The sequence below is a fragment of the Rattus norvegicus genome, chromosome 10, assembly GCF_036323735.1.
Source record: "Rattus norvegicus strain BN/NHsdMcwi chromosome 10, GRCr8, whole genome shotgun sequence".
NCBI lineage: Eukaryota > Metazoa > Chordata > Mammalia > Rodentia > Muridae > Rattus > Rattus norvegicus.
This window is the reverse complement of record NC_086028.1, coordinates 4,601,617-4,623,092: the sequence shown is the minus strand read 5'-3', so window position 1 is coordinate 4,623,092 and position 21,476 is coordinate 4,601,617. Positions and strand designations below refer to the sequence as shown.

Here is a 21,476-nt window from a genome sequence, read left to right as displayed (position 1 = left end):
ATGTGTGTGTGCATGTGTGCGTGCATGTGTGCATGTGTGTGCGTGTGTGCGTTCGTGTGCGTGTGTGTGCGTGTGCGTATGTGTATGTGTGTGTGTATTTGTGTGTATGTGTGTGTGTGCATGTGTGTGTGCGTGTGTGCATTCGTGTGTGTGTGCATGTGCGCGCGCGCGCGTGTGTGTGTGTGTGTGTGTGTGTGTGTGTGTGTGTGTGCGTGTATGTGTGTGTCAGTGGAGAAATAGTACCAAGTGACTGACCCCAACAGGCACCTGGCAGGCAGGATTACCATAGCATGTGCTTGTACTCCAAGTCTGTAGGCACAGGAGTCAGTTAGCATTTACCAACATTCCAAAACCAAAGTTCTAGAATGTTCCAGAATGCATTCAAAAGTATGCCTTATAGTCATTTCAGTGTTGAGCTGTGAAACAGGATAGCACATTAACATTTATAAGATACGAGTTGTGCTTTTTTTTTTAAAACATATTCCCTTCCCTGCTTAGGGTGGAAATTTTTAGTTTTTAAATTTGTTTTTTTTTTAAACGTTCTTATACCTGCAGAGAAAACGAGGTGCTCAAAGTCCAGCTGAAGAAATATGTAGGAGCTGTCCAGATGCTGAAAAGAGAAGGTCAAACCGCCGAAGGTGAGGTGGAGATGAGCCCGCGAGGGAGGGCCGGTTATTCCCTGGGCAGGCTCGGAGTGCACGTACTCTATCCGGTGTAATAGACAACTGGTGCTGGTGGCATTCAGAGCCAGAAAATGTTGCTGCCTATTCTTTTCCTGCTAAACGAAATCTAAGCCTCACTGCTTAGTAACAGTTGTGTGATGGGGATACTTACAGATTTCTAGAATATTGTAAGCCTTATGGAATGGTTTGATTGACATGAGGCCAGGGGTGTAAGTGGCAGAAGTCACACAGGTAAGAACCCAGACCTCCCTGGACTCAGACTTGTCGGGATGTCGTCCAGCTCTCTTGTAGTTCCTTAATCTCTCTGTATTTCAGTTTTCTCACGTGTAAAATGGGATGATTGACAGTAAGCAGCATAGGGATTAGCACAGGGTAGCACTGGGTAATGTTTGCATGTTACTATTGTTATTTTAATTTTGACAATGTTATGCATATGTGCAATGTATTGGGATCATATTCACCCTTACCCCTCTCTTATCCCCCTCCCTCTCCTCTCTTACCCATATCACTCCTGATAACTCCTTTCTTCCCAGCTTGTACCCTCCTCTGTTTATGGGCCCACAGAATATGCATCTGGGGGTCAGAGGCCAACCTCTGTGGTGTCCCTTAGGAGCCGTCCACTTTGTTATTAGAGGTATGGTATCTCCCTGAACATGGGACTCACCAGTTGGCCAGCCTGGATGACTGGTGGGCTCCAGGGACCCATTTGTCTCCTTCTCAGCTTTGGGATTACAAGCATATGTCATAGCACCAGCTTTTCCACACAGATGCTGGGGTCTGAACTCAGGTCCTCAGGTGTGCATGGCAAACGCTTTACCAACCTCACCATCTCCCCAGCTCCTAGGCTTGCTTTCGATTTAAAAAATAGCACTATGAGATGCACTTTTGAATCAGGATTTTGGGAGCACTTCTCTTCAAATGCACAAGCAGAGTCCATAGTATGCAGATTGCAGCTGAAGATCCCTTTCTCAAGATACAACCTGAGAGCTCTGAAGCAAAACTGAGTGTGAGCCTTTTCAGTGTGTAGTAAGATCTCCTTGGTTGAACTTCAGTAGAATGACCAGCACAATCCATTGTCAAGTAGCAGCAGCAGCACTTTTTCGTGTTCTCTTCCTATGTGTTAAGAAACACTGTGTGCCTGGGCCATGCTCTCCTACTGTGTGGTTTAAGACATAGTACAGGGCTTACAGAGATTAGCTCAGTACTGGGCACATACCATTTGCCCTGTTGTTGCTTAGGGAGTCCTGTGAGTCTCTCCTTTTCATCACAGGTATCAAAAGAGCATCAGCCATGTGCTAGCACTGTGAAACAGGCTTGCCCCGTAGCCTAGACCTATAATTCCAACACTCAAAGCTGGGGCAAAATTTTGTTAGTTCAAAGCAAAGATAGCTTGAGCTGCATAGTGAGACTGTGTTCCCTGCCCCCAGCCCTTCTTCTGGACGTGGCTATTACAAATTGCACTGGGTAGGTATGTACTGAGTAGTCACATGAGGCACTGTAACTGTGTGTAATGATGGGTTTAAAAAAATGGTAAAAGGCAGTGCTTTCCACAGTTGCACAGCAGCTTTCCTCCCAAGCTGTTGTCTTCCTTCTAGGTAACTAGGACAGTCTCCTCGGGCCCTGGTGGTCTTCACTTCTTCACTGGATGGAGATCCAGACTTGTCCAGTCTGGGCCCTGGTGCCTGCAGGCTTATAGAAGTTGGAGTCCCTTACACTGAGAGCCTGGGGGAAGGGGTATCTGCCCATCTACTCCATGATGTCCCTTGGCTTCGGGTGTCAGGGAGGGACATGCCAGTGTCTGTTTCCTGAGTTCTAGGAGGAAACTGAGACTACATTTTAATAGCATAAGCAAGTTTAGTTGCAAGTATAAAGTATCTCTTTATCTATGGCAAAACTGACTAATGCCAATGTGAGCTCATAGAGGGAAGAGACTAAAAGTCTTTTTAGCCCCAAGTGCCCTTGTACTTAACAGCAGTCCTGAGGGCTGACTGCAACCATCATCTTGTCTTTTAGAAATGCCTCAAGGATTAAGATGTACATAACACAAGATTAACTGTAAAATACAATGTCAACAACCTCTAACTTTACAGGTACAAATCCTCTCCTGTTTGAAAGGCTTTTTGCTCCTGTTGTGGTGTGAATAGGAGTGGGATGCTCTCTACTGACCACTGCATTTCCTAGCTAGGTTGGGGGCTTGTGAAAGTTTGCATCGTCTCTTTGCTTTGTCTCTTACTCTGGAGGTAACCTTTGTGATCTTCCTGCAGTGTTACAGCTGTGGCAAGAGGGCCATCATGCTCCCTAGGAACCGGCTTGGCAATTAAGCACCCATTGTAACTTCTCTGGACATTAGACCAACTCTGTTCATGAACTTGGATTTCTTTTTAGTCTCCAGGGAGCCAGGATCAGACAGTTTCAAGTACGACTAGAGAACAGAAGATGACTCTCCATGCTTGTGATTCTATTTATGGGAGCTGGGGAGATGCTCAGTGAGGAAAGTGCCTTGTAAGCTCTGAGCTTGGTTCCCAGAATCTAACTTACCAAGCTGGCTCTGATGGTGTATACTCAAAATCCCAGCCATGGAGAGGTGCATGGAGAGGTGCTTCCAAGGCAGCAAGACTAGCTAATTTGGTGATCTCTAGGGTGGTGAAATGGTTTTGGCCTGAGATTACCTAGAGAAAGCCTTAGGCCACATATAGATAGATAGATAGATAGATAGATAGATAGATAGATAGATAGATAGATAGATAGATAGATAGATCCATCCATCCCCATCCAAGGTCTGCCCTGTGGCCTGTCCACTCCTCTGACACTGTAGAAGGCCAGTGCTCCTGTCATTCTATGCATACACAGAACCCAAAATTCCATGGGGGGATGTGTGCCAGGCCACACACACAGTCAGGGTTCTGCAGGGATACAGACTGACTATGTGCGTGTGCGGGAGTTTTGTTTTGGGAAAGTGGCTTGTGTGACTGTGGCCGTTCATTGACTTCATCTTCAAAGCATCCTGCAGGCTAGAGACCTGGGAAGAGTTGTTGGCACAACTTGACTCTGAATCCAGTGAATATACCTTTTCCATGACCTCTTCTCTTCCATCTCAGGCCTGGATGAAACCTAGTCAATTATACAACAGACAGATTCCTAGTTGGTGCCTGGACTAGCATTTGATCAACTATCAGCATACTATGTTTAGTTACATTGTCAGACACTAGGGGGGACATGAATCTAACCATTATTGCCCCCTAACCAGAATGTAGAAGATTCCTGCTTGAAGCCAGGCAGTGGTGGCACATGCTTTAATCCCAGCACTTGGGAGGTAGAGGCAGGTAGATCTCTTGAGTTCGAGGCCAGCCAGGTTTACAGAGTGAGTTCTAGGATAGCTAGGAGGGGCGTGCACAGAGAAATCCTGTCTTGAAAAATAAAACAAACAAATAAGATTCCTGCTTACACCTACTAGGTTTTCCTTTTCTCCACATTTGTCTCCCGTGGTTTTTCTGATCATGAGATACATGGGTCCCCAGCCTGGGTGTCCTGGGCTGAGCTCACTGAGGTACTGGGCTGAGCACACAGATTCTGTCTTTGGTTGGCTATTTCACTGGTCCACATTACCATTTCACTTTATTCTGAGGAAAAAAATAATACATCTTTCTGGATAGTCAGAGCCAGTTATGTACTGTCTATAAGACAAGGAACGGGGTAGGTGACTTCTTGGAGCAGACCAGACCCTTTAGCTCACGCACTTAGCCGTGGTGCTGTGGAAAGCCATGCTTGCTGGTGGTGCAGAGTAGACATGCCCTTTCCCTCCCTTACCTGGGAACTCTCTCCTTCCTTGGTGAAGAGGAAGGAGACACTGCCTGAGGAGGGAGCATGGAGAAGGGTAAGGCAGGGTGTCGGCTCAGGCTCAGCACTGTCTGCCTTTAATGGTTCCATATTCTTGTTGGAAGTTATTTCAGAGCTACTGATGTTCATTTAGAGGCTGAAGATAATGACGGTGACTTTCTGGACTCTGCTCTGTGTGCTCTGGACGAGCGATGACCGCAATAACAAGTGACGTACATGTCAAATAGCAGGCAGTTTTCTTTTTTTTTTGGTTCTTTTTTTCGGAGCTGGGGACCGAACCCAGGGCCTTGGGCTTCCTAGGCAAGCGCTCTACCACTGAGCTAAATCCCCAATCCCAATCTGGGGATGGTTTGAAGCTCCAAATTGAAGAGGGTCAAGTGAATTAGCGGACATCTGTCAATTAGTTTCTGAAAGGTGAGTGATTAAGGTGGTAATCATCTAGTGAGCCTCTCTGAAAGCTTCGCAGCCATTATCCAGATGGGATAGGATCCGTCAGGGAAAGAGCTTCCTGTCCTGTAAACAAACCCTGGGGAGTGCTTTATTACCTGCCTCCCGTGCTCTCAGCTCTCACGGGCTCGTGCTCTCTCTCTCTCTCTCTCTCTCTCTCTCTCTCTCTCTCTCTCTCTCTCTCTCTCTCATATGCATGTGCGCGCGCGCGCGCATACACACACACACACACACACACACACACACACACAGTATTAATATATTATAACTGACCATGCTGACTGTGAATCTGGACTTTGACCTTAGTCTCCAAGTGGCAGAGACTTCGTCTGCGTGAAGGATGGAAATGTGTGTGCAGGTTCATGGGTATACTTCCTGTATTATTCTTAAAACTTAAATTATTTCTTTGTGCATAGGTGTGGGGCGGATGTGCCATGACACTTGTGGAGGGTGGAGCACAGCTTGTGGAGTCAGGGCTCTCCTTCCACCTTAATGTGGGTTCCAGGGATTGAACTCAGGTCACCAGGCTTGCTCAGCAGGTGTCCTTACCCGCTGAGCCGCATCACCTGCTGTTCCCCTCAGTTTTTGAGAAATGCTGTCCCATTGAACATGGAACTAGGGACTGCTTAGACTGGCTGTCAGCAAACCTGTGGGACCTTCATGCCTCGGCTCCCCCAGTGCTGGTGTGTTACTGTGCTCAACTGTTTGCATGAGTACGCTTTACTAAGTTCTCTTCTCAGACATAAAAGGGTTGATTTTTTTAAAAAATTGAATTTATTGGAAATGCCTAGAGTATAATACAGCTAATAAAGTCTGTATTCACGTCCGAGAGTTAGCACAATTATACTTTCTATACATATTTCAGATTTTATAAAAAAGAATTTGTTCTAGTTAGATTCATGCTGCTTTGATAAAACACTGACCAATAGCAACTTGGGGAAGAAGAAATGTTTGATTTGGCTTTTACTTTCTTGTCTTCGTCCACTTGGGTGAAGCCAGAACAGGAAGTCAAGGCATAAGCCTGTGCAGGAGTTGTGTGAGACCATGAACAGTGCCTCTTCCTGGTGTCCTTCGTGGCCCACTCAGACCACTTTCTTATATAGCTAGGACTACCTGCCGCAGCGGGCTGGGCCTCCCACATCCATTGAGAAAAAGCTGGGCGGGCGGTGGTGGTGCTTTGATTCCAGCACTCCGGACAGAGGCAGGAGGAGCTCTGTGTTCAAGGCCAACCTTCTCCACAGATGACAGGACAGCCAGGGCTCCACATAGAAGCCCTGTCTCAAGGACGCCCCTCTCCCCCTGCTATCCCCAAAGGAGCAGAAACTCCCCACAGACATACCTACAGGCAGTCTGATGGAGGCAGGCAGTCTGATGGAGGCAGCTCTCTGCTGAGGACCCCTCTTCCCAGGTGACTCTTGTTTGTGTCAAGTCAAAAACTAACTTCAAAGCGTAATTAGAGTGCCTTATGCGTTGTTCCGACAGATGTTCCAGGCTAGCTCTGGTCCACCTTAGATGCTGTGTATCTCCTACTTAACCGTGGGACTTGGTGAGGCAGGAGAGAGAGGGGTGGTTAGCACTAGGTCAGGCTGTTGTCACATGAGGAGTGCAGCCACACAGCAACATACTGGTGTGAGCACAGGGCTGAGCCATGGCAGGCAAGAGATTCTGATGGAGATGCAAGGGGTGAATGGCAGCAAGCCCCCAGCTGACTGCAGCGGACATGTGCTGGAAACAAGGCAGCCCAGCATTTGTGTCAGGAGGTTAGATATTTGCTGGGTGGTTGTGCAGGTAGTATCTTGACCTTGTTGTCACAGCATGCATGTCATTAACTAGGGGATACCATGTTGGGTTGGATAAGGCTTGGCTGTATTAGAAAGAAAACTCAAACAATAATTTCCACAGTTTTCTCTTACATGAGGTGTCTCGAAGTAGCTTGGGCTGTTGTGGGTGGTTTCTGGCCACAGGCACTCGGGCTGCATCACTTCCTATTCCTGATTCATGTCTCTCAGTCTTTACGATTGCCTCGTGTCCCTGTAAGACAGCTGTTACTCTGCCACTACAGAGGGCGCGTTTGAGCCAGGGGGTAATGAGCGTCCTTTCGGGAGCATTCAGACCCTTTCTCCACAGTTTCTACTTGAAGCCATTCAGCTGGGAAACGTGCTACCTCTGAGTGCATGCGTGGAAGGAGGGGCGATTCCTGGTGGCAATAGTCCCTGTCTTTGGTGGTTTTGGGGGTCTGGTGGATGTTACTTGAGAGGGGCGGGCCTGCCTCCAAGCCACTTTTTGTGCCATCACTTTAGTGAAGAGTTTCAGCATAGGCCCAGGGTCACAGTTGTTCAGGAATCCAGCTCCCAGTTCCAGAAGCAACACGGGTCCTGGCCTTTTATGTATGCTTTAGGCTATGTTGTCTTACCAGATATATGCCTAAGTGGAAGTGAGTGCTTTTGGTGTCTGCTCATGCTCTCCCATGAGGGAGCTCACCCTTGCTGCCAGGCATTCCAGGCTGGGCTGAACTGGATCCAGGCCTCCTCATTTCCATCCTTGGGTAATCCCCTCCTACAGTGTCATGGTTTTAGGGACCCAGGCTCTTTAAAACTCCTCCAGATGAGGTCAGGCCCAGCACACATTGCCTGGAATTCTTCATGCCTGCATTGTATACCAGGGGCTATCTCATCACCCTGTTGGCAGCATGTGCTTCCCACTGCTAGGGAGTAAGGAGAGCCCAGTGCTGCTGGACAGCCTGGTCTCTGCTTTTAGCTGCCATGTGTGTAAAGTGAAGGATTAAAGTGCAGCCAAGGGAGCTCACTGTTAGGTTTTGTGGTAGAAGGGGGCCTTGGCAGATCCAGGCCAAGGAGTGCTGCAGAGATTTCCCTGCACAAGAGACCTTAGGCAAGAGTTTGTGGGGAGGACTGTGAAAGGCCACCTCTGATGGAGAATGAGAGAGCGAGCGAGAGAAAGAGAGGGAGAGAGAGAAGGAGGAGGGGGAGGAGAGAGGGAGGGGGAGGGGAGAGAGAGAGAGAGAGAGAGAGAGAGAGAGAGAGAGAGAGAGAGAGAGAGAACGAACTGTGACGATATGGGCTTTATAAAAGTTATCTTACTCCTAGAGACAGTAGAAATGAGTTGCATTTGGCGGCGGCTGATGACACGTGACTGCTGAGTTGCTGAAGGTAGACGGGGGAGGACCTGAGGGGGCACCTGGATCTCAAATGTGGGCATTTCCTAGCATTCTTCCCTTTTGTTTATTATAAAAGGCGAGGAAATAGGAATGGGGGCACTGTGCTTCCTGCTGTCTGGGAGTATCACCATCTTTGGGCACCCAAGAAAGCTGAGGTGATGGCCAAGTCCAGGAAGAACAGGGCTGTTTCATGCCATGTCCAGGCTCTGTGGGACCTCTGGGGCTAGGGTCATGTAGTCTGTTGATGCCAGGCTGGACCACCTGGGGCTCGCACTTTGAAGCTATCCAGGATGTTGATTTTGAAGGAGCCCCTAGAGGTAGCAGATTGCTGGAACAGATATTATATTAAGGACAGAAGGTAAAGTTGAAGAGTTTATGGGGAAGTTTTTTTCTTAGATGTATATTTGAAACTTTTAGGCCAATTGTCCTGGTAGTTGGGAGAAGAGAGTCTCAAGATCAGGGAAAGTGGAGATCTCACCCTCAGGAATAACCAGACAAGGCAGGTGAGGAAACAGGCTGTTGATTGACAGTACTTATCTGGAGTCCTTTCAACCCAGAAGAGGTGGATTGAACTTGACTCCCTGAGGCTTATAAGGATTTCTGGGTTTACAAAAAGGTAAGCAAGCTTTAGACACATGAGCATCAGCACTGTTTGTAACTGGACTGAGATCCATGTTGTAGAAAAGGCAGTGGACTCACACAGTAGAAGCTTGGGGACCCAAAATGACGATGGGTTAAAAGGGGGAGCACTCTTTCCTCTATCTAGAAGGCTGGATGTGTATAGACTGGATGGATGTTTCTACCACCATCAGAAGCACTTTCAAGTCTATGCTTAGAAGATAACCGAAGGAAACTTAAAATCTCAGCTGGGGCTCTAGTAGGAGTCGGTGCTTACCAGAGCTGGACTGATGGCGCCTCCCAACTCCACTGACCGATGTCAAAACTAAACTTTGAGGTCTTAGGAAGAATAGCACAGAGAGGGAAAGAAATCCAAAAGATTTTTCATTTTTACATTTATCTTTAATTACTTCCTCATACCTTTATGAACTGTATACCTTACTTAAGACACTTTCTTAGACCTTTAAACCTTGCATTTTCACATCTTAAAGCACTTTTCTATCCAGTCATTTCCCACGAGGCAGCTGAGCCTTGGCTGCTGCTGTTAAACTGTCGCTGTCACTAGACACTGTCCACACCATCATGGGGATGAAAAGAGGACCTTTGTCTGAGTGAGTAGGAAGTGCAGAGCAAACAGCTCCTTATCTATTCAAATGACAGACTCACCGGCTGCCTGGACACTCACCCTAGGCTCCTCCATGGTCGTCTTGACTTCTGTGGTGACAGAGGTCTCAGAAGACCCAACAGACTTTCCTGTGGAGGAGGAACTTAGAGGACCAGCCTACCTTGTCTAGCCAAAGCAGGGCATTCAACTTTCCAGTGTCTTGCATGTTCACAGTTTGGAGAAAGTCCTAGTGACTGGCAAGGTGAAAGGTATTAGCCATACTAAATACTAATATAATTAATTATAGTAATAAACTTTATTTATGCTTTCATAGTTATATTTTCAAAACTAAGCCTAAAACAAGTAATTAGGAAACTGCAAACTTGGTTTAGTTTAGATATACTTGATAGATAATTGTCCTCCAACTCTTCAGATGCTGAATGAGGCATTTAAAATTGTTCTATGCCGAGTGGTCGTCTGAAGAGAGTGGTTAACTCACATGACATGTATTCTTTAACATTAGTAAAGATGGCTGCCAGCCACATGGCTGCTTACAGTCCGATGAGGTCATCAGCCAAGATGGAGGTTACTTAAAAACATGTTTTTCTAGTAGCTTTATTTTTTTTTTAAATGAGAGTTGAATCCAAGTTACACACACATATACACACAGTTGAATCTAAGATACATATGCAGTATATTCTAGACAGGAGTTGAATCACACACACCCCTGCTGTCGTGTCATTTGGAATGGGCTCAGACTCAGCCTACTTTGTCACACCCTGCCTCCTCCTTCCTCTCCAAAGAGCCCGATGCTAACTGTGGGTCACAGCTGGGGACCGAACCCAGGGCCTTGCGCTTCCTAGGCAAGCGCTCTACCACTGAGTTAAGTCCCCAACCCCGGGACACAGCTTTTAATTACTCTTTATCTTTTGTTGACTTGTTTTCTGGAAGACAGAATAAAATTTATTTTCTTGACTTCTTATTTATTATTTTTCCCATCTCCCCACATGAATATGAATTATAGAAGGATGGTTTTTAGGTGTTTGACTATATCACAAGAGAACTAGGTTCAATGGGAGCGGTCCTGAGGTAGCTTGTATCTCATGCTTTTTTTGTATCATTGAGTATTTTAACAGGGTTTAGACAGCAATGTGATGACCCACAGCCTCCCACTTCTTCCAGTGCTGTCTTCAGTGGGCAGAAATGAGTGATGCATGTAAGAGAACACAGACCTTCGGCTCTGTCATGTGCACCTGCTCTGTTCTCCTCTCCGAATGACTCCAGCACACTGGATTGGCTGTGGACAAGCGCCTTGTTTGTAGATCCAGCTTTTTAAAGATTTATCTTGTGTGTGAGTGTTTGCTGCATGTATGTCTGTGCAGCACATACTTGCATGGTGCTTGTGCAAAGGGTATTCGATCACTTGGCGCTGGAGTTTAGAAGCTGCAACTGCTGTCTGGGTGCTGGGATTTAAACTAGGGTCCTCTAACGAGCAGTGAGTGCTCTTAACCACTGAGCCATTTCTGCAGCTCCTGCAAATCTAGTTCTGTTGGGACAGGCCCATACCTATTTGGTTAGTATCACTGATGGCTGCTTTCGAGAGGCAGATATGTAGACAAGCAGTCCAGCAGAGACAGGAGTGGGGCTGTCCTCACACTCTAAAACAGTTATCACCTGACCTTTGCAGGAATTAGCGGTCCCTGACTTGCCTTGCCTTTTCCAGGTAACACTGTCACTCCACAGAGCTCTCTGGGTCATCCTTCCCCTATCAGAATGTTGGAATCCCCGTGGACGTGCTGTTGGTTCACTAGTCATTCTCTACATGTACAGGCTGGCAGGTGGGGTGACTGTGGAGTGCAGGTTATCTGTGAGCACAAGGGTGTCAGTGCCTCCTACAGGGACAGACCTTCCCCAGGATAGAATTGAGCCTGGAAGTCAGTGTCATCTATATCGAGATCTTGACCATCCCTCCACCAGCATTCCAGCACACTCCACCCCACCAGCCAGCCTGCAGTCTGCTTCCTTGGCTTTAGCCCAGGCTAGACCTGTGATTCTGCTGTTAGAAAGGTCTGTACTGTAACTTCCCTCATCTTTAGCAGACAGTTGAAACCAGCTATGGCTGGATCTGGATGCTCAGGGTATTTACCAGCAGAGCAGTACTGTGTGCATTCATTGTTTCCAGACCACGGTGATCCGGTTTTGGCAGGGGAAACAGTGAGGGCTGGTACACTAGAAAGGAGGCCCAGGGGCTCAGGGCTGGCACCCTGGGTGTGGGAGGTAGGAGCGGGGCTGAGCTGAGCTGGAGAGGTAGGCAGGGCCAGGAGAAACAGCCCAATCCAACTTCCATGCTGCTTCCTCCCCAGTGTCGCTCAGCCTTGGGTTTCCGAGCTCGTCAGATTCTGCCTTTAAAGGGATGGTGACTTTTAGGCACCTAAAATATTTTTCCTTCCTTTCTTTTTTTCTTCCTTTTTTTTTTTTTTTAAATTTCTGACATTGTTTGAATTTAATGATTCATATTACGAATTATTCATGAAAATGATCTTTTAAGCTTCTTATAATAGCTGAAATTATCCTTCATTAGATACTGACAGTTCCTGTGATGGGTGTAATTATAAAAAATATTCTTAGGCTAGCTATATTCTGCAGTGTTAAAATTACGCAAATGAGCAAGGGACAGGAATAGAAGCTGAGTAGGATGGTCAGACTTCATGGGAGGGGGGGGGCACTGCAGGCATTCTAAATGCATGCTTGGGTGTACAGTGAACATGCCTCCTGCAGTCTGCCTTGCTGCTGAGCTCAGCTGCTCCTGCCTGGCAGGAGAACGGAGGAGCACCCGCGACTGACTCGTGTGCTGCTCTTGCCCATCCGGGAATCGTGGGATGGAGAAGGTTCATTTTTTTCCCTCTCTCTCCCACTTTAGCTCTGTTTACTCAGCATTTTCTGCAAGGCACACTGTAGTAATCTTAGATACTTGAAGAGAGTAGCAAGTAGCAGTTTGTTGCTAACACAGATAGAGTTGTGCAGAGAAGGGAGAGAGGGAACAGGAAATAGGGCCCTGGGGCTACGGGGCAGTCACCTGATTCATAGAACCTCATCATACTTACGGCACAGGACAGCCAGGACACAGGTTCCCAGCTCATGGGGACTACATGATTTTGGGGGTTTAATCTCGGTTCCTTCTCTAAGGTTCTATTATCTCTGGCTGTCCTTGAACTTATGACCCTCTTGTCTCAGTCTCCCGGTTATCTGAATTAGGCATTGCCTACTCTGCCTGGCTTAGAGTTTTGCTTCTCAGTGCTGGAGGTAGACATCAGGGAGCACACAGCACTCCTAGATGTAGGTAAGCACTCACCACTGGCCACACTCCCAGCCATCTTCACTGACTGTGAGACGAGCTACACAGACTTGTTTGGGTTGTTCTCAAACTCGTTCGATAGCCCAGGTTGCTTTTGAACTGGAAATCCTGCATCATCTTGCTGAGTAGCTTGGATGACAAATCTGTGCCACTGTGGCCAGACTTCTCTTGGTTGTCACGGTGGATGTGCAGAAGAGAGGAGGGGTGCTCACTCATTTTATTGTACCCATGTTTTCACACCCCATCCTGTGCTTCTCCTCAAAGCCCCTGAGAAAGGCTGGCTGCTGCAGCTGCCACCACTAGCCTGCAAGTCATGTGCGTGCACTAGCAATGCTGTGCGGGTGGCTCTCCCATCCTCCCATTTTTGACTTAGACCACAGAATAGCACCCTAGGTAGAGGGGGTGATGAGAAATGGAGGCTCACGTTTAAGTGTGTGCTGCTAGGCACAGCTCCAAGCATGTGCTGGTGTAATCTGTGTCTGTTCTGCAGTGCTAGCTCTGATTGTGACCTTCACTCAGCCAAGGAGGAATCAGAGCTTAGCGAAACTCACACACACAGATTAGGAGGTGAGTCAATGGTGTCCGCTTCCCTGGAGCTGGTGATGGATGCTTTGAAGAAGGGCTTTGTTTGCCCTTCAAAAGGTACTCAAACATTCATTCATTCATTGTTGGCTCATTCATTCTTACCTCCCCACCTTCCTTCTAACATCTTCCTTGTGTATTCCAAGTTGACCTTAAACTTCCTTTCTAGTGGAGAATGACCTGGAAGGAATTCTTGTCGGCATCTCCTAAGTACTGAGGTCACAACCATGCACTACTGCCCCTGTTTTATGCAGGGCGGAGGATCAACACTGGGGATTCATGTAGGCGAGGCAGGCACCTGCCAGCTGAGCTGCATCTGCAGCCACTGTTGGTATTGTTTGGACCCTGTCCTGTGTGTCTTTTAGATGCTGGATGGGGAGGTGAATTCTGTACTTCTTTATGATACAGACATTGTTACTGTTAAGCTATGGCTTTTAGGTAGTAAATCCCTGATGGCCAGCCGACTGTCAGTGAGGTGCCTACCTATGAGCATAAGGACCTGACTCAGTCCCTAAACCCACATGGAGAAAGCTAGGCATGGTGATGTGTGCCTGCAACCCCAGCATGGGGACAGGCAGGCTCTTGAAGCTTGTTGACCAGAGCCTAAGGAAGGACCCTTGAAATTGTCCTTTGACTTCCATGTGAATGCATACGCATGTGCACATTCACTCGCACACTGCACACATACATACCTGTACACATATGAAGGAAGGTTTCCAAACTGGACTGTCCGTGTGGGTTGAGTTTTGGAATGAATTGATCAGTTCCTCTCTTGGGAGTTGTCCTGGTTTGACTTACCCCATGCTGCTCTCTTGTTCTTGATGTGGCAAACACACTGTTCCTCCGAAGCCTTCACAGACAACAGTATCAGGGTGGCTGCATTAGTCAGTTTCATCCAGTGACACAGACAAGACAATCAGCTTGCAGGAGGGAAGAGCCCTTTGCTTCTGGTCTTGGAAGTTTGAGTTTGTGGTCAGTTGGCACTTTTGTGTTACACCAGAACATCAGAGTGTGCAGCGTGTGGTGAGGACCCCACCTACCTCACAGCAGGAAGAAGTATGAGGAAATGACAGGGTCTCAGTCATATCTGGAGAGCGGCGCTCCATGACCTGCCTTCCTCCTACTATTCCTTACCTCCTAGTAGGATGGTCATCTGGGCTCCAGTGCCTTTCACCTGAAGGCTGTTTGCTTTTCTATGTTTTCTTCCACAGTTTGCAGAAAGACCACATGACAGTGTAGTGACTGGACTATGTGTTTGTGGCCCCTCGCAACTTCCCATGCTGCGGGAGAGGAGTAGGCTGCCTGGATCTGACTGGTAGCGTGCTGTCTTATAGATCCTTGGCTGACTTGCCCTCTAGTTTCGGCTGTCCAACTGAGGGATTGCGTACGTCAGTTTGCCCTGTGACCCTGTGCTTGAGAGGCTTTTGATCGATGACTGGTGCACAAGAGCCCCATAGCCCAGTCACTGGTGCCTTCCTTAGGCAGGTGGTCCTGGGCTGTGTAAGGAAGCTAGCTGGCTACACTGAGTCAGGGGTAAGTCAGCATCATCGTTCCTGCTTGAGTTCCTGCTCTGCCTTACCTCAGTGATGGACTGTGACCTGGAAGTGTAAGTTGCTTTTGGTCATGGTGTTTATCATAGCAATAGAAAGCAAACTAGAGCACAGCTGTAGATGTTTTTCTCTTCACTTTGAAAGCACAATGCATGAGGCTCATGTTGGCTTCTCCAAGTGGTGAGTGGTGCTTTGTCACATTCGTCCTCGGTGTGGAGGTCTGGGTGAGGGAGTCTGAGGGAAGACCCTGTGGGCCCTCCTCACCTGTTGTATTATCACTGTACTTTTTGCTCACTCCTCACCTGTGGTTTAGCCTCCACGGTCAGGGCTTGCCGGAATCCACACTACAGTGCTTCATTCTATGCCCCACAGTCCTGTTTAGAATCTCCAAGAGGCTTACCCCCTTGTTAAGGCTCTGACTGGACCCTGCCCAGATCTGTGCACTTAAGAGTTCTTAGCTCTTGACCAGGATGGCAGCTTCTTCCTCTCTCAGCACACGCATACTGCAGCTTTAAGAGCAGGTCCTCGGTGCTTCCTGGCACGTGTGCCAAGGTACTCAAGGAGTAGAATATTGTGCATTGGCCTCAGTCTTGTGGGATTTGAATACATGGGGCAAGTGCTACATCTCCCTGGCTCCCTCCTTTTTGCCTCTTGTCTTCCTCTTTCCTTCCCTCCCCATGGGCCAGCCACCCATTCTGATGCCCAATGCTCTGCAGCCCAGTGCTTGCCCTGGAGGCTCACAGGTGGGTAGGGAGGTGCGCAGCAGGATGCTGTCTCTGTGATTCAGGCAGATCTTTATGAGTTCAAGATAGCCCACCCACATGGCAAGCTACAGGCCAGCTAGAAGTAAGTAAGAAGACCTGCCCAAAACCATCTGCTCAACGGCAGGGCTGGCCCTGAGCTTGGCTGGGAGTGAGGATCGGCTGCAGGAGCATCCAGATCAGCCCAGGAAGTCTGCATTGCAGAGCACTGGGGAAAGCTGAGGTTTCAAACGGCTGAGTTATCTGGAAGATTTGAGGTATTAATAGAAGAAATGCGTTTTGTTTTGTTTCTAAACTCATCAAATCTTCATTCTCTGTGAAAAAAACTTATCCTTTAAGTCAGGCATGGTGGTGTATACTTTTAATTCTAACTGTCTCAAGGCAGAGGCAGGAGGATTTTTGTGAGTTCAAGGCTAGCTTCATAGTCAGCTTCAGGTCAGCCAGAGCTGCCTGAAGACAAAACCAGCTGCAGCACACTGCAGGAGCCAACCCTGATTTGCTGTGCCCACCTTGCTGTAGTTAGCTTAGTGGTAGGAATCCACAGACAGATGGGACAGTCAGATCTGGCTTCGGCCCCAAAATTTGCCAGCCTCCAGTGTGCCACCTCTGTGGGTTTTCTACAGGAATGCATCTGAAGACTCAACAGCTCGTTTACGTACCCTGATTTCTCTGCAGTCCCTGTTGCTCCTAGAAGTCAATCCCAGTGACCATCAACCTCTCTGCATATGCGTTTTCTGAAGAACGGTCTGTTGAGCATTAGGGGAGGACAAAGTGCCATGCATGCTTGAGGTTAAAGCGCAGCCACCAGGAATGGCACAGAATAGATGGCATTTGGTAACCAGAGCCCGGAGATGAGGTGTGCTCATGAATCACTGCAGTGGGAGTGTGTGCTCATGACTTTTTAATGACTGCCTGAAAAGGAATGTGTGCTATTAAGGTAAACTCTTTAAAATTTGACACATTTTGCAATTCTGTGAGTTCAAAAAGGAGAGAGAGGAACACAAGGGCTGTGTGAGTGACAGGCAGCAGGTCTCAGAGCCTACTGGGCCTGCATGGTGTCAGTGCTCTGAGTCAAGCAGGAAGACTGAAGAAAAGCGTTACTCCAGATAAACATTAGCTTCTTAGTAGCAGGGGAACCAGCGTCCCCTGGGCTGAACATCAGACAGCCCCGCAGAAGCAGATTTGTTGATTGATACACGAAAGTTATTTTCTTGGGTAAAACAAGTTTCACATACCAAAACCCCTAATCTAATCTATATGTTCGTGGAGAAAAATATCATGTCCCTGCAGCGTAAGTCCTTATTGTGTATTGTTTGCAGTCCTCAATAATGCAAGATGTTCCAGGTGTGCCAGGACCTAGAATCTTGTGGCCCAAGTCATGCATAGGCTGTAAAGCTCCTAAAGAAAAACAACTCTGTAGATAACAGAAAACAATCTTGGTTTTCTATAATGATTTCTTCAAGGTCACAGTGCTTCTACAGATAACTATTTCATTCAAGTGTTCACCCTAGCTACAACGAGTCTATTCGATTTCCTTCTGCAGCATGGGGCCACAGAGTGGTGTGTACTTTAGAAAGAGGCTTAAAAGCTGGGATTTGCCTGTGATCTCAGCACTTTGGAGGCTGAGCAAGAAGATTGGAAGTGTGAGGCTTGTCAGAGTTACATAGTAAGGCACTGTCACAAGAAGCGGGTAGCTGGAATTGGTCCATGGAAGTTGAATGTGCAGAATGAGCCTCTGGCTTGGGTAGTGTTATTTTACATTGAAGGCCTAGTGGATTGTGTCTGCAGATAGCAGAGCCTGGTTGTGATCCTCAATTCAGACCCGAGTTATCATGTCTGAGAAGGTAACCTAGTCATGGAAGATGCTTAGGTCTACTGGGATATGGGGACCAGGATTGTAGGGTCCACTGCTTTGTGGCTTTGTTTGAGCTTGTGATCTTCTCATAACTGCTTGTCAGGGACCCACTGGGTAGATACTATTCTCTTTTCTTTTTTGTATTTTTCCTGCCATCTTTCAAAACCTAGGGGCTAGGAGATGGCACCATTGGAGTCCATCCTGTGAAGTACATCCCTCCCCATCCAAGACATTTCTCATTTTTGGTACCTGCTGCCCCACCCAAATGACTTTTTGCTTCGAAGCAGTGAGCCAACCCTGCATGGGGGAGGGGGAGTGTGCCACTTGCTGTGTTGCTCCTGCTCTAGGGCAATGCTTTTTGTGGCCAGCCATCTGGTATATTTTTACTCTTCTCCTTTAGCAGCTGAGGGCTGAAAGTCATACATATAAAAATGACTAACTTAATTCAGTCAACAAGGATTGAGGCAGGGGAGTCACCATGTAGGGGGTGGAAGAAAGAGAGCATGCCTGCAGGGGGGGGGGGAGGAGGAAAAGGAGGGAGTGGGGAGGGAGGGAGGGAGAGGAGGAGGAGGAGGAGGAGAGGAGAAAGTGGAGAGCAAGATGTCTGGATTATATAGGGAAGAGCCTCTGGGGAAAGGGCAGCCTAGCTGCTGGGCTGGAAAGTTCAGGATTGGTGGCAGGGTATGCCAGGTAGCAGACAGGACTGAGGGATGCTGGGAGAACCCAGAGGTCAGATCTGCATTAATATGTAAAATATGTACTTCAATCCTTTGTCCAGGTCTAAAACCAAATAGATTGTACTTGAATTATAAGAGTCACTGGTTTCTGCCAGCAGAGAAAGGAGAGATGCTTCTTTTTCCTCCTATGTCCATGCAGGCATTACTAATCAATCAGGATGCCCTTTTCAGAATCCTTATTTACGCTTGTGAATATTTCTTAGCACAGTGTTTTAGGTGATTGCTTTCAGTTGCTGAGAACAGTGGCTTCTCAACCTTTTGGCAAAGATCAAGTGTAGTGCCTGAGATCAGCCTCAAGTCACTCTATTGACCACTACCATTGGCATTCTTGTCTCTCTGATTCTAATACTGTAACTCCAGATGCTCACTCCCTGCAACAGTGTCTCTAATGCAGATATGCCATGTTGATTCTCTACTTAACACTATTTAGCGACCTCCAGTTGCTTTCAGACTAGAATCCAGACCCATTACCAGGACTTACAAGACTGTGCCTGACTTGGCTCCTGTTCATATTATTGACCCTGTCTATGTCTCCTTTCTGTCCTTGCTTTCCTGTCTCTTTGCTGGGTCACCTCATTTTCATTCTGGGAGCATCCCATATTTTCCCACCCTTAGCCTGGACAGACCTAAGCCTTATCTCTCCATTGCTCTTGGGAGAGAGCTAGGAGCATAGAAATTTGATGTGGGAGTTGGAGAGATTAAAAAAAAAATGGAAACATGATTGTGTTTCAGACACAGATCTACATTCAATCTCTAGCACCCACAATAAAAACAAGAGAAAACAAACAAGCAGGATTGGTTCATCAGTTAAGAGTACTGAATGATCTGCCTGGGACTATGGAGAGAGGGACTTCTTTTCGACACCTGGCCTGCTGTGTAAGTTATCTCAGTGACTGCTCGTGTGTGCCGCGTCCTTCCTCATCCATGGGTACTCACCTCTGCCTGACCTAGCTCCTCCTCATTGCTTACAGGCTGAGCTTGGCTGTGTCACCTCCTCACAGAGAGAGAACCCTTCCCTGGTCTCCCGTGGTAGTTGCTTCTGACAGGTCCTTTCAGCATCTTACCTGAGTTCTCTGTAGCATGTGTCATAATGACACAGGAATCCTAGGTGTCTTTGAGAGCAAAGGAGCGAGCCTTTCACTTCTTCAGTGCTTGGCTTGAGAGGTCAGGATCCTGGAAAGTCAGTGGCATCAAAGCCAACCAGAGCTTGAGGCTTTCGGTTTCATGTTTCCCAGATTCAAAGAAAGAAATTCATGGACCACTGAGGGTGAGCTTTCTTAATTTTATTTTTATTAACGTAATAGGGTCCGTAAGGAGGAAAGGAAGGCAGTGCTCCGGTAGAGTGGGGGGATCCAGTATGCACCATTTTCCTCTGCTTTGGAGCTAATGAGACTTAGTGGATGGAGGAGGGGCACAGGGACGAGCTGTTTAGTCCACTGTTTATTCCAGAGTTGAAGTTCTCGAGGTTTCTTCAGCACGACTTCAAGGAAGGGGCTACTACTCCTGTAGAGAAAAGATAAGGAAAACCAGCCTCTGTCCATGGTGAAACCAACCAGAGACATTTGTGGTGTCTCTGGCCATTGGTAAGGTTGAGTCCTGGTGTTTTTGAAGGGAGTTCCCAGCTTTTAGCCAAGAAGGAGGCTAGTCATCTTTCTTTACTCTAAGCTGCCAATTTCTGCCTCTTGTTCTCATTGCTAATCTGTGGTTATTTAATTTGTTGTTTGGTTTTCAGGCTCCTAGTCTGAGCTCCATAGTGGCAGGATTCTCTCTGGTGTAATTGGTATCCTCACGCAAAGTCCCTGAGCTGTGCCTTGCACACAGTGTGTGCAGTGTGTGGTCTGCTTGTATGCTTGTCATTTAGGTAAATGGTAAGTGTAGGGAAGAGGCCTGATTTGACCTGAGAGCACATTGCCTGTGCCCATGTTACACTCTGAAAATGCATGAATCAACAGGAAAGCCAAGGAGAGTCTGGTGTCCCAGGGTCAGTGGAGGATTGTGGGCTCCAGAGTGAATCTGCCAGTGCTCCCGTGTGTTGCATCAAATGCATCACACAACCCTGAGATAAATATTCTTCATACCATTTAAAACCCCAGAAATGATGTCCTTTCAGAATGTTCTTAACTTAGCAACCTGTGAATTGAGGAGTGGTTCACACACCATTTCCAAAGGTTAACGTTTGTGGTCAGATTCAGAGGGGTGTCCTGTGCTGGTCAGGAGGTCCTCTCTGCAGCTCTGACTTCTCTGGAGATAATGGCTGATCTCGGGTGGCCCCAGCCCACTTCACAGAGGCCTTGTTGGCTCCATAGAGCAGCATGGGCAAATACTTAAGTTTTTTCTAGGACAGTGCCCAACAAACTGTCTAAAAGGGATGCATAGCAGGTGTTTTGGACTTAGTTGGCAAGACTGCTCTCTGCCACATTTTCTAGACTGTTGTTACAGGGCCATAGCGTTATGTTAACAAATAAGTAACTGTGTGCCAATAAAGCTTTATCAATAAAATTGGGGTCAGCCCAGATTTTCCCCCAAAGGCTGTAATTTATATACTCCTGTTGAAGGTTTTTTTAAATTAAAATGAAAACAAATGGTATAGAAATGAGGTTGCTTCCATTCACTGTTTATCTTTCCAATGTGTATTGCAAAAGAAGGCTTTTTAGACTGATCAGAAGCTGCTCTTAAAACCTGAGAAACAATGTTAGTTTTGACTTCCTGTTTAGGCAAAGACAAACTGGGATTTATCACTTCCAAAAAATAACTTTTATTTGTCAAGTAAGTGTAACAATGTTTTTTAATTAACCTCCACGTGGTTAATCCCCAGTTATTACTAAATTCTATATTCTATCTTGGCTGCCCTGGACCCATTTGGGCTGCAACTCCTTCATATGGTGGCCATGCCTCTCTATCCTGCACTCTTCTCAGGCATGGTGCCTCCCTCTCCTCCATACTCTCCCAGCATGGTAGATCTCCCCCCTCCTCCTCCTCTTCCTCCTCTTCTTCTTCCTCTTCTTCCTCCTCCTCCTCTTCTTCCTCTTCTTCCTCCTCTTCCTCCTCCTCCTCCCCCTCCCCCTCCTCCCAATCCCAAGCCCAGGAATCCTAAAGTCCTGTCTCTGTCTGCAGAACCAACTGGGGGCAGGTTCCCAGAAGCTAAGTGTAGGTGTTATCCTATGAGCAGTTTTTGGGGACCATAATTAGCATTAGAATACAAGCAGCTACAAGTAATCCTTTGTGTTCTCTCTGTTAGAAAACCTCTTACTGGTCCCTAGGGTAAGGGCAGG

The 21,476-nt window shown here is 47.3% G+C and overlaps 1 protein-coding gene across 14 annotated transcripts in view; it reads left to right on the top strand.

The window, feature by feature from the left end:
• Nucleotides 1-21,476, top strand: part of Snx29 (sorting nexin 29) — a 413,817-nt gene that overhangs the window by 182,590 nt on the left and 209,751 nt on the right. For all 14 annotated transcript variants that reach the window (XR_005489945.2, XM_039086859.2, XM_039086858.1 and 11 more), the window contains one exon: nt 556-638. Coding sequence is in view for 13 of the 14 variants with exons in the window: in XM_039086859.2 (XP_038942787.1) it covers nt 556-638 (83 nt within the window). In the remaining variant the exon portion in view is untranslated. The remainder of the gene's footprint in view (nt 1-555; nt 639-21,476) is intronic.